Here is a 14,086-nt window from a genome sequence, read left to right as displayed (position 1 = left end):
ACGTAAACAGCCAGAAACAAACCCATGGGCTGTACCTGCATGGACAACAATAATTCTGCTTCCTTTGTCAACAGGTACTGCCTTCCTTCTTGTGATCCATCAGACCCAACCTGGCTTCAGCATATGACCAAAATTCACCCATGTTTCATATTGCCACACTACATAATCGAAAGCAATGTCCTTTACATGCCGCAAAGGTCAGCATCACCGTGCAGCAATATCCTGTTGTTCTGAGAGTAACTTACAACCAGAGACTTTTTCATAATTAAACTCCAGGTTTAATAATATTAACTGATGAGATGACTTACTGCCAACATAAAGGTCAACTTCTTTAAGTGTTAGTTGCCGTCTTAATAACGTTGTATGCAAATCATATCCTGTTCAAAGAATTAAGATTTGTCACACATTTCTTGACACATTGTTTTTTCCCCAGAGTTCCCAGACTTGCTAATTCTGAATTAAGATTCGATGGTCTGGAATGTATCTTCAGTTTTTCATTTTGTTTCTTGCTTATATTTATAACGGTTTTTCTGCTTATTCTTAATGCCACCACAGTCCCCTGGACTACCTTATTTATGGAAATAAGAGGTCCTCCTTTCTCCCTTTGCATCTCAAAATATAGTCTTAGTTGCAGATGTATTCACGCGATTGTTTTCGCAGTGGTATTCTTTTTCCCACTTTCTTCAAAGATGATTTCGGACTGTGGATTCTAGGACAGCCCTGTTTTTATTTTAAATTTTAGGACATTTTGTATGGAAAAGCCACTGCAGTAATTCTTCACACACACGCAATGGAAACAGACGAAAAGTAGACAGTAAGATAAAGTAAGTCACACATGACGCGCACAAGACCAGGTGTTGGCAGTTACTGAGTGCTAATGAGTAAGTAGTGGCACAGGGTGAAGGATGCTGAATCTCAGCATTGGATTGGCCTGCATTCTCTCAAGGTCACACACTCGGCTAGTTGTCAGGTACAAAGTAGTTTTAATTGCACTATAGGTGTGTCATTTATCACATTTGTCCGGAAGAACGAAGAACTCTTCCTTTCCGAGGAGCAGTAGGTTGCTGTGCAACCAACAGGGTCACCAGTGGCCCACCCGACATGAGGTGCAGACCCATGAACAGAAGGAGAAGTATCCCATTAATGTCACCTATCAGCTAGCACTTGCATCTATGTAAATGTTTGAACTGAGTTGACAGTCTATAACCCAGTTAGGCATAGGACACTAAGCTTTTTCATAGTTCTAAGCTTTGTTGGATTATGTTTTACCTTTATCATCTGAATATATAATTTTTTATTTCTCATTTTTGTGTTATCGTGATTTATTACAGGATCTGAAGAAGGCAGTAGCCAAAATATGCTATAATAAATAAAAATACATTAAACAATTTGGATGGTATTATTCTACAAATGTGTGCTAGAGTTATACTGTATGTAACAGTCCTATGTTTATTTTTATTTCATTTCTTGGTTTTTCTCTGCTTCCTGGTCAGCTTCTTAGTTTTCTCCACCATTTAAATGTGATTTTACATTCCAATTTATACTATGGCTTAGGCTTCTGGCAGAGTAGTCAAAAATTTAGTTACTGATGCTGCCATCTGTAATTATTTGTAAATGATTTTTATTAGAGAGCAAACTGAATCAGTAATTACTGTGTCTTGATATTTATTTCAGACTCTGCACAGTCTCCAGTGTCATCTGTATCAGAAAGATTCCAGTCACCTGTCCCACCAAATAGTACAGCAAAAAAACGTTTATTTGTGGATGGATCAACAGTAAATACAGGTGTAATCCAACAGGCTAACATCAGACCTGGCCAGTCACTGCTGCAGTCATCAAAACCTGTAGCATTTAATATTCAAAGTAAGTCTGTAACCGTATAAGCATGGTGGAGGATGTGTCACTATTACTACTTCAGTACTGTTCAATTTAGTCTGTTTGGTGTGTTGACACAGGGAGGTGATTTTCTCTCAAAAACTTAAAATTCTCTGGGAAATGAATTTTACCTTGGAAAGTCAGAGACAACTGTTAATTAGCTGAAATGGGTGTAATTAATTATTTGGTTTGGAGACAATCAGTTGTTACTTTATATTTATTTCACTCCTTGCACAATTACTAGAAAATCTTAGATATCTTTTATATATATTGTTTTCTTGTTTGTAGTTATAACTTATGAGTGATAGAGAAATACGAATGTACTAGAGGAAAGGGAAAGCATCTTGAGAATTTCAGTCACTAGACACGCAAATTGCGGGAATCTCCCTCAACTGATATATCAATTAACATGTGCCCTGTGTGTATGTCACGTTTCTCTTTTACAGTAGAATCTCCCTTAACGGGCGATTCACATAGTGAGCAAAACAAATTGTAAAAGAATGACTAGCTTAAAGAACGATGTTCTGCATAATAAGTGACGATTTAATGTGACGTCGCCATCTGTTCACACATGGCAGGGGAAACGTTCAACAATTTGAACACTTTTCATTGTCGGCAGCACCATATGAACAGTGTCCTTAGTACGTACCGCACACTGGGTTTAGCGCTCTTTTTGCTACCATCTTAGTGCATGCAGCTTGCGATCGTACGTTTTTCTATACTTGAATTCACACTGTGCTTTTTGTATGCAGATTTTAATAACGTATGTAGAAATGTCCCTAAAGATAAAGCAGCGTGAAGACCAACCATAAGAGAAAGAAAATGACCTTACAAATGAAACAAAAACATGAATGTGGTGTGGGCATTGCTTAAATAGCACACACATACAATAATTTTACATCAACTATTAGCACCATCCTCAAGAACAAGGACAAGATGAAGGAAAATAGGTGCTTCAGAGGGAGTGACAAGGGTATCTAAGCAACAGTTATGTATTCTGGATGATGTCGAAAAGTTGGTCGTTATATGGATGAACGAAAAGCAATTGCAAGGCGACTCTGTTACCAAGAACATTGTTCGTAAGAAGGTGAGAATGATTTTCGCTGACCTTGTTAAGATGATGCCACGATCATCAGCAGTTGAGTAAGTGTTAAAGGGAAGCTGGTTGGGTTCAAGAAGTTTAAGAGAACCACCAGCATCCACAGCGTTGTGAGCCACAGCGGAGGAGTCTTCTCAGACACAAAGGCAGCAGAGAACTTTATCAGTAACTTCAAGATGTTCATAGATTCTGAGAGTTATCTGAAGCAACAGGTTTTTAATCATGACTAGTCAGGTCTATTTTAGAAAAAGATGCCAAAGGGTACCTTCATAACAGCAGAGGAGAATGCGTTGTCCAGACACAAGTCGATGAAAAACCGTTTCACACAGCTATTCTGTGCCAATGCAAGCAGCGATTTGAAAATTAATCTGCTGCTTGTTCACCATTTGAAAACTCCATGAGCCTTGAAAAAGTGTTAAGTCCAGAAGAACAGGTTAAATGTGATGTGGAGGTCCAACAACAAGGCTTCGGTGACACGTGATCTTTCTTGTGATTGGATCAATGAAGTGTTTGGTCCTTCAGTGAAAAAATATTTGTTTGAGATTTATCTGCCACTCCATGTCTTGATTGTTATGGACAATGCTCCTGCCCATTCTCCAGGCCTACAAAACCACCACCTTGAAGAATTTCAGTTCATCAGGATCCAGTTTCTGCCTCCCAACACACTCTGTTACTCCAGCCTATTGACCGGAGATTATTTCTAACTTTAAGAAGCTGTGCACTAAAGCACACTTCAAGGATTGCTTTGAGTTGACTGAAGCTACCAATCTCACTCTCGGAGAGCTTTGAAAATATCACTTCAACATTGTTGCCTGCGTCAAGATGATTGAAAAGGCGTGGGAAGGCGTTACCAAGAAAACTCTCACTTCTGCTTGGAAGAAGCTTTGGCTGGAGTGCATTGTTGAATGTGACTTTGAGGCATTTGAATCATTACCTGTGAAGCCTATAGTCAATGAAATTGTCTTTGGCCAAGAGCATGGGACTAGAAGTGCATAACAGTGATATCAATGACTTTGTGGAAGATCACAGACAAGAGATTGACCACTGAAGAGCTTATGGAGTTGCAGTGTGTTTCGCCACAGGAAATTGTGGAGAGGAGTTCTTCAGAGGAGAAGGTGGTAAAAGCAAAGCAGCAAACTTTTGTCGCACTAAAAAAGAAATTCTGAAAGCATGGAAATCACACTACAAATTTATTTGATGATAATACAGTGTTGCATTTGCACCAAGTATTGAAGCGTCAGCAGAAACAAATGACTATAGATAGCTTCCTAGTAAAAAAGAATTAGTTAGGTATTGTGAATATTAAAGTACATAATACATCTAAAATCACACATCTGTATATGTGTGGATGGATGTGTGTGTGTGTGTGCGAGTGTATACCCGTCCTTTTTTTCCCCCTAAGGTAAGTCTTTCCGCTCCCGGGATTGGAATGACTCCTTACCCTCTCTCTTAAAACCCACATCCTTTCGTCTTTCCCTCTCCTTCCCTCTTTCCTGATGAGGCAACAGTTTGTTGCAAAAGCTTGAATTTTGTGTGTATGTTTGTGTTTGTTTGTGTATCTGTCGACCTGCCAGCACTTTCATTTGGTAAGTCACATCATCTTTGTTTTTAGATATATTTTTCCTACGTGGAATGTTTCCCTCTATTATAATCATAAAGTACATAATACTATATGTATAATTTTCTTTGAATAAATGGCATGAATAAGATAACTCTTCTGCATGGAATGCATTTCCGTATTTTACCTTAATTTATACGGGATAGATTGTATAGAGTATTTCACATTCCGGGTAAGATTCTGGAACGGATTACCGCTATGTGAGGTTCGACTGTATACTGGGTGTGTTTAGTGATGGCTGTGTTGTTATCAAAGTGTTCAGTACTGTAAAATCCACGATGGAATAATGACAGTATTATGAAAAGGATAGTTGCTACTCACCATATAGTGCAGATACCGAGTCACAGACTATCAAACAAAGCATTTGGCTGAACAGTCTTCAGGTCTTCATCAGAATTGGACAAAACATGCGCGCGCGCGCGCACACACACACACACACACACACACAAAAGCAGCCAGAGACTGTGATCATGGATGTGTGAGTAGCAACTACCCATTTCTTAACATTGTTCATTATTTATTTATTTATTTATTTATGTATTTATTTAAACTGGCAAGATTAGGGCCATCAGGCCCTCTCTTACATCTAACCAGGGATTCTACTTATTTTACATTCATATGTTTTAATAGGAATGTTAAACTACGCCTAGTACAAAAAGTGAAATAAACAATTACAAAGGCACACGTGGATCATAAGTACTGTTATAATTAGACATTATTGAAGAGACAGATTTTAGATAGGAGTGCTGGCAGCAGGGAGTATGAGGGAGACTCATGGTGAAGGGAGGAGAAGAATAGAGAGACATGATGAAACATAATTAAGGAAATATAAAGGAAAAGAAGATTGCGTGGCTAATAGAGATAGATGAAGAGGAAGGCATCTCAGGAGCAAGATAGGAGACGCTAGCTTTGCTATTTGACAAAGGAGAGGATTGGCCTTGTATTTGTGGAGAACGTTATGAGGATGATAGTAGGAAGTGCTTCAACTTCTTCCTCAAAGCAGCAGGAGATTGAATTTTGTGCAAGGTAAGGGGCAGTTTGTTCCAGAGACGGACAGCGGCAACTGAGAAGGAGTTTGCAAAAGTTTTTGTTTTGTGAGTGGGCACAGTTAGGATACCAAATAAGAGTGACCTTGTGTTTCGATTGTGGTGGCATGACAGGTGTTTAATCTCTGAAGCAAGATACTGGGGTGCTTGCCCGCCGAGGAGTCGGTGAAGTAGACATAGAGTGTGGTAGTCACGCAATTTGTCCAGCCGCAGCCACCCTAGCTGGGAGCATGAAGCACTAACATGATCATATTGGCGAATGTTGCAAATGTAACGCACACAGGCATTCATGGTTAGTTCTAGCCGTCTTTTGTTTTCACTACTCATGCCTTGTTGAATTACATCACAATAGTGGAGGTTCGGTAGAACGAGTGCTTGCACGAGCTGGCATTTCAAGTCCTGTGGAAATATGTTCCGAAACTTTTTGAGAGCATAGAGACAAGCAGACGTCTTCCGGCACACTACGACTGTATTCTCGGCCCAGTTGAGATGCTCATCCAAAGTTACACCCACTGTTTTCTGATACGGTATTGGAGTACCGTCGAGCAGAATAGGAGGCAGCTGTTCGCGGAAATCTGAACTTATTAATTTCTGATTGGCTATTAAGATTACTTGCGTCTTTTTTGCATTTAGTTTAATCCCCAGGTTTTTCGCCCATGTCACTACTGAAGACAGATCATCATTCATCTGAGCGATTGCAGTGTTTATATCTTCAGGTCTGACGCTTAGGTAGAGTTGGAGGTCGTCAGCATAGAAATGATATTTACAGGAGGACAGAAGCGACGAAATATCATTGACATACAAGAAAACAAAAGTGGTCCTAAGACCGATCCTTGTGGCACTCCTGAGGAAGTGTGTTTCCAGGAAGATTTTTCATTTACGCAGACAACACATTGCTGTCTGTCTTTAAAGTAGCTTTCAAACCATCTCATTGCACTATCTGAGAAATTAAGCTGTTGCATTTTTCTGAGCAATATGTCAAAGTTAACAGTGTCAAAAGCTTTACTGAAGTCCAGTAGCATCAATATTGTTGCCTTTTGGTTGTCGATAGCATATTTTCTTGCAGGTGTTCAGTGATTTGATCATGAACAATATATTCAAGTGCTTTGGTAACAGCAGGCAGTATGCTAATTGGTCGGTAATCACTAGGCAGTTGCGGGTTTTCGATCTTAGGGATGGGTCGAATTACCGTATTTACTCGAATCTAAGCCGCATTTTTTTTTCCGGTTTTTGTAATCCAAAAAACTGCCTGCGGCTTAGAATCGAGTGCGAAGCAAGCGGAAGTTCTGAAAAATGTTTGTAGGTGCCGCCACAAGTAACTTCTGCGTAGAATATATGTAGCGCTACACAGGCATGCTTTGTAGGCACAAAGATAAATACTGTCGCCAAAACCTCTGCGTCAGTAAATAAATTTAAAAAAAAGGTGGAAGACGAGCTTTTTTTTCTCCACCCCGAGTTTCGACCACTGCATTTTCATACATTATCCAACGAAGTAAATACAAATTCCGTATTGTTCATCTTCGAATGTAGCACAATTTCAATGTACTGCGAAAAGCCGACTGACAAGACTGTTTGGGATGTTTGTCAATATGGCCAACTCTACGTTCTGAATTTTTTCCTATCTGTGAGAAGAGATGGTTGCTTATAGGAGCCTGATGAAATGTGAATCACATGCAGTATTCTCTTCACCATAAGAATAATACGAATATAAACATTTTGCCATGTATTCTTTCGTGTTTGCTGCTATCTCATTTAAATCCTGTCTGCCTAATAAACTATGAAACTAGAGTGGGACAACAGCAAATGCCAAAGAATATACGTATCGTGTCATGTTTATATTCGTATTATTCTTATGCCTAATAGTGATACCGTAAGAAATGAAGCACGGCAACTGACTAGATTTTTAAATCTAAGATGGCTCTAATTTCTGTGCAGAATTTGATGTACTAAAGAAGTGGCCGCAAAGATTTTCAAACGCAGAAAAATTTTCGCCTAACTCTCGTTCAGAACATGTTCTATTATACGCAGTCTATTATTTGGTACTTGTTGATCATTATCAAGGAAAGCAGCAGTGTAAGTAACAACAAATAGCAGTCTCTTGCCATTGTTTCGCTAATGAGGCGATTCCTCTTTATTGTAAGCGGCGGCAGCGCGCACAAGAGCAAGCCTTGCCGCGAGCGTCGACAGGCCGTAAACACGCAGTATCAGAATGCGACAAACAATGCATGACACAGTACAGTAATGCATCTTCAGCTTAGAGTGACGTAAACACCTAAAACAAAGAGAACGGCACTTATCAGATCAAAGAAAAATAAGCAATCAATTCAAACCAGACAAAGCACGTGAAAAAGGAAGGGTACCCTTATAAACACGGACAGAGCGCCTTACGCATAGCAATGGCTACCTGGTAAAGCTTAACTGCTAAGCTTACGACTCGAACCAGACTACTGTAGTTGTATCGTCATTCATTCTACCTACATTGTCTCTCATATTACAATGGACCAACTTTGTTTCGATTTGGAGGTGCGCCCTAAAACTTTTCTCTCCCCCTGAATTTCGAGTCTCAAATTTCAGGTGCGGCTTAGATTCGGGGAAAATTTTTTTCCCTTGATTTAGTCTCATTTATCAGGTGCGGCTTAGATTCGAGTGCGGCTTAGATTCGAGTAAATACGGTATGCTTCTTTTCCATGCAGTGGGGTATATTCCGTTCACGAGGGAAAAATTAAATATGTCAGTTAAGACAGGTACTAAGATATCGGCAACATTCTTAATCATGGTTATCCTGATACTGTCATTGCCTATTGCATCAGAAGAGATTCTCATTATTGCTTTTCTTGCCGTATTTATTATTACATGTTTCAGATGGAAGGTATCGTTGTTAGTTATCCTGTTTGGGGATTCTTGTGGATTGTAATTATCAGCCATGTGGGTATTCAGAGGTGCAGAAAAGAATTCATTTAATTCGTTAGCTGAGACGTGGAAAGTAGTTCCCGATTTTGCCTTTCTGACCCCCAGGCTACGGAGATTCTTCCATAGAGTCGTGGGCGTCAGATCACTGCATACAAGGGAGCAGGCATGCCTGATTTTAGCATTGCGAATGCGTTGTTTCACTCTGTTCCGTAGCTTTCTATATTCTTCGAAACGCTCGGGTTTTGGATTTGCCTTGAAATGCCTTGGGCAGCATCCCTATTATTCATCATTTGACGTAATTCAGCTGTCAGCCATGGAGCAGGAGATTTTCTTACACAGGTGCATACAGGTGCATGTTTGTCATAGTGGCCAGTGGGTTTATCACCAAGTTCATTAATTTTGCCGTCGATTGTAGGTTCTCTGATTATTTGATGCCATGAGATTTCTGAGCAGTCGGCTGTTGGAGCATCAAGGTCAATACGTTTCATTTTCCTACAAGTAATGTAACGCGATTTGATCCTTGGGGGGGTGCACAGAGTAGGCCAGGAATAATACATCATGTGATGAGAGGCCAGGGGCCAATGTTTGACCAACATCTCTTACTTTGTCAGTCTGTTTCGTTGCGATCACGTCTATAAGAGTGTGACTGTGCGCCGTATGGTGTGTAGGTTGTAATGGAAGAATGTTCATGCTATTGCAACTAAACAATCTTCTTAGGTTTGTTGCAGAGGGAGTGTCTTTTAGCAGGTCTATGTTCAAGTCGCCCGTTACAATGACATGTTCGTATTGACACTGAAGTGAATGTAATTCCGACTGAAAGGAACTCATTGAGCGTATTTTTGGTGCCTTGTACACGACGCCAGTGAAGAACTTCAGACTTTCTATATTTATGTCAGTGAACATGAATTCAGCCTCTTTTTCTTCAGCAGGGTTTGACGTACATAAGACTTTCGCTTTCAGATCTGTTCATATATATGCGCCGACCCCGCCACCTCGCTTTTTTGATCTGTCTGCCCTAAGAAGTGTGTACCCTGGGAGATGAATAGACGCAGAGGATATGTGTGGTTTTAACCACGTTTCGGATAAGAGGATTATGTGGTAGTTTAGGTGGTTGAAGAGGAGGCTAAGTTCTTCGTAATGTGCAGGTAAAGACTGGATGTTGCAGTGAGCTGCTAAAAGCTCTGACGCGTTCCGCTGAGCAGCCTGGAGTAGGGTGGCAGACTGGTTTGTCCCTTTGTTAGGCACTACTTGCCGCGAGGGGCACTGGCCGCTGCTTCCGCGAAGTGGCATAACACAGGGGTGTCTGAGATTTTGAGCGCCCTGTTTGTGACTCCGCGAGTGCCAAAAGAAAGGCGACCACAAGAGATTTCCTGAGGTTGCTGGAGTATAGAAAATGGATTAGTGATATTCGGTGCAAGGAGAATATGGCCAAAATAGTGACGGCTGTGTGTCACTGTGTATGCTCTGTCGTAAGAGGTGATATGTAATTAGTGTGTTTGAAACAGCTTAGGGTGGAAATAAGGGAAAGGGGAGTGATTTAAGAGGCCAATGCTGCCAGCAGAGGGAAGTAAGCTTAATAACTACACTCCTGGAAATGGAAAAAAGAACACATTGACACCGGTGTGTCAGACCCACCATACTTGCTCCGGACACTGCGAGAGGGCTGTACAAGCAATGATCACACGCACGGCACAGCGGACACACCAGGAACCGCGGTGTTGACCGTCGAATGGCGCTAGCTGCGCAGCATTTGTGCACCGCCGCCGTCAGTGTCAGCCAGTTTGCCGTGGCATACGGAGCTCCATCGCAGTCTTTAACACTGGTAGCATGCCGCGACAGCGTGGACGTGAACCGTATGTACAGTTGACGGACTTTGAGTGGGGGCGTATAGTGGGCATGCGGGAGGCCGGGTGGACGTACCGCCGAATTGCTCAACACGTGGGGCGTGAGGTCTCCACAGTACATCGATGTTGTCGCCAGTGGTCGGCGGAAGGTGCACGTGCCCGTCGACCTGGGACCGGACCGCAGCGACGCACGGATGCACGCCAAGACCGTAGGATCCTACGCAGTGCCGTAGGGGACCGCACCGCCACTTCCCAGCAAATTAGGGACACTGTTGCTCCTGGGGTATCGGCGAGGACCATTCGCAACCGTCTCCATGATGCTGGGCTGCGGTCCCGCACACCGTTAGTCCGTCTTCCACTCACGCCCCAACATCGTGCAGCCCGCCTCCAGTGGTGTCGCGACAGGCGTGAATGGAGGGACGAATGGAGACGTGTCGTCTTCAGCGATGAGAGTCGCTTCTGCCTTGGTGCCAATGATGGTCGTATGCGTGTTTGGCGCCGTGCAGGTGAGCGCCACAATCAGGACTGCATACGACCGAGGCACACAGGGCCAACACCCGGCATCATGGTGTGGGGAGCGATCTCCTACACTGGCCGTACACCACTGGTGATCGTCGAGGGGACACTGAATAGTGCACGGTACATCCAAACCGTCATCGAACCCATCGTTCTACCATTCCTAGACCGGCAAGGGAACTTGCTGTTCCAACAGGACAATGCACGTCCGCATGTATCCCGTGCCACCCAACGTGCTCTAGAAGGTGTAAGTCAACTACCCTGGCCAGCAAGATCTCCGGATCTGTCCCCCATTGAGCATGTTTGGGACTGGATGAAGCGTCGTCTCACGCGGTCTGCACGTCCAGCACGAACGCTGATCCAACTGAGGCGCCAGGTGGAAATGGCATGGCAAGCCGTTCCACAGGACTACATCCAGCATCTCTACGATCATCTCCATGGGAGAATAGCAGCCTGCATTGCTGCGAAAGGTGGATATACACTGTACTAGTGCCGACATTGTGCATGCTCTGTTGCCTGTGTCTATGTGCCTGTGGTTCTGTCAGTGTGATCATGTGATGTATCTGACCCCAGGAATGTGTCAATAAAGTTTCCCCTTCCTGGGACAATAAATTCACGGTGTTCTTATTTCAATTTCCAGGAGTGTATTAGATTATTGTAGGAGGCTAGAATTAAATTGAAATTTGCTAAAGTGATACTGATAGTGGTTATCGTAGGAAGCTACAATTAGATTGCAATTTGCTAAAGTGATACTGATAGTAATTTTTGCTATGAACAGTTTAAACCGAAGAGATGGGTGATTAATAAACTAAAGGAGAGACTAATAATTGCAATGGTACTATTATGGAATGGAAGAAAATAATCTGAGAAAATGAAAAAAAAAGTATTAGCAGTAACTAAAATTAAGTAAACGTTAGAGCTACAGGTATAAAAAATAGTGCAAAGTTAATACAATTACAAAAACAATTAGTTGAAGGTACAAATATGGGTAAGGACTGTTACAATTTGCAAATGGTGTTAAGTTTGCACTTTTGGCTTGAGTAGCTTCACTTAATACTATTCAGTTCTGTCATGTTTGTGACTGTCTTCTTTCCAGATACTGTCTTAATGATTTCTCTGCCATCCTGAGTCCACACATTCTGAAGACCGAAATGGGATATGGCACTGTTTAAAATCTTTAGCCGTTTGTGTGTCAGATCTTCCCTTATTGTAAGCCCTGTCCTTGCTAACCTCTTCTTCTGGGTAAAAATCTCTGCCCTTTTTTGGTATGAGACAAATTTAATTATTATTGGGCTAGGTTTGGTAGCACCTGGTAGTTTTTGTCCCACCCGATGGCTCCTGTCACTGTCTGCCGTAGTCACTTCGTCCCCTAATTTTTCACGTGCAACCTGTATAAGCAGGTTGTCTGTGTCGTCTTCCTTATTTTCTGCTACTCCAAACAGTCGTAGACTATTTCGCCTTTGCTACTGTTCTAGATCGTTTGTTGCGGCAGATAGTTTTACTTCTAACTCTCGTGCCTTTTTCTCGTATTCAGACACAGACTTTTTTAGTACTGTTATTTCGGCAGTATTGGCCTCAACGGTTTCACGCATTTTGGCCAATACTGCTGTCGTTACTGTATCGGATATAGTGCCTGCTATCAGAACAAAATTGTCTTTATCGCCAAGCGCAGCGTTTACCTCAGAGCGGACCAGCTCCGCTATACCGGGAGCCGCGGCCACGCCTTCTGCCAAGAGCGAGCCCGCCGCACCTGCTGCCTCCCCGCTGCTGGATGCGCTGGTGTTGACTCTTCTGTTTACCATTTTCTCATAGATATTGGTGGAGCACAGAAAAAAAATAGCACTACTGCCCAGAACACTGTTGTTTACACAATTTCCACTGGTACTAGAAAACACCACCCGCGAGAGCACCTTCGAATTCAACTAAATTTCGCGAGCTGAACTTAACATTTGTTACACTGCAGCTGCCATCTGTACTCCATTGAATAGAAGAAATTCAAAGAGTAGAACAGCAAGAGAATCATGATATTGCCAGTCTCTGATTACATCATTGAGTACGTCTCGTGTGAATCCCTTGGGCATATTGTTTTGTGCAACATCTCTGTCAGTCTTCTTCAGAATCTGATACCTTTTTTTCTCAGTGATTTCACTATACTTGGCTCATCAGGCTCTGTAGCATTGTTGGCAGGGCCGATTGCAGAACTTTGATACAGAGCCAAGCATAGCTTCTGAATCAAAGGCTCAGACAGTTCTGTGACCATGTAGTCTTGGAGGTTCTTTGACTTGCATCATAGACTCGTAGTGGAGGGTTCCTCTTAATAAGCTCAAATCATTGCAAGTACTGAAAGCTTGCTACAGCTGGAGATAAGTTGTGCAGAAATTTTTGCAAAGGACCTAACAGTGTTCAGAATGGATAGCTCAACACATGAGGTGGTGGCATGTTTGTTGCTGTTAGAAGTAGTTTATATTGTTGTGAAATTGGAGTAGATAGTTCATGTGAGTATGGGTAGAGGTTACATTTGACCGCTGGGATAAATTAATATGTGGTTCCTTTTGCTGAACCCAGAGATGATACGTTTGCTGAAAGGGTAAAAGACAACTCGCGTATAATGTTAAATAAATACCCCACTCATTATGTTATAGTTGGTGGTGACTTTAATCTATCCTCATTATGTTGGCAAAAATACTTGTTCAGATCTGTTGGTAGACCAAAAACTTTTTCCAAAAGTGTACTAAAAGTTTTCTCCAAAAATTATTTTGTGTACTCAAAGTGCAAAGTGCAAAAAACATACTTGATCTCTTAGCAACAAATATTCTTAAGTAAGTAGGGAGCATGATCACAGATTCAGGGATTAATGACAACAAGGTTATTGTTGCAAGACTGAATACCATAACATCTAAACCCACCAAAAATAAACACAAAATCAGGGTGTTACAAAAGGTACGGCCAAACTTTCAGGAAACATTCCTCACACACAAAGAAATAAAATATGTTATGTGGACATGTGTCCAGAAACGCTTAATTTCCATGTTAGAGCTCATTTTAGTTCTTCCACCTACGCTCAATGGAGCACGTTATCATGATTTCATACGGGATACTCTACCTGTGCTGCTAGAACATGTGCCTTCACAAGTACGACACAACATGTGGTTCATGCACAATGGAGCTCCTGCACATT

The 14,086-nt window shown here is 42.0% G+C and overlaps 1 protein-coding gene across 4 annotated transcripts in view; it reads left to right on the top strand.

Annotated features, from left to right (window-relative positions):
- The window catches only part of LOC124798422 (retinoblastoma-like protein 1), a 177,932-nt gene that overhangs the window by 115,386 nt on the left and 48,460 nt on the right, over positions 1–14,086 (top strand). For all 4 annotated transcript variants that reach the window (XM_047261825.1, XM_047261824.1, XM_047261827.1 and 1 more), the window contains one exon: positions 1,675–1,863. In XM_047261825.1, the coding sequence (XP_047117781.1) occupies positions 1,675–1,863 (189 nt within the window). The remainder of the gene's footprint in view (positions 1–1,674; positions 1,864–14,086) is intronic.

This window comes from Schistocerca piceifrons, chromosome 5 (assembly GCF_021461385.2).
Source record: "Schistocerca piceifrons isolate TAMUIC-IGC-003096 chromosome 5, iqSchPice1.1, whole genome shotgun sequence".
In the NCBI taxonomy this organism is placed as follows: Eukaryota; Metazoa; Arthropoda; class Insecta; order Orthoptera; family Acrididae; genus Schistocerca; species Schistocerca piceifrons.
This window is presented reverse-complemented; position numbering and strand designations above follow the sequence as displayed.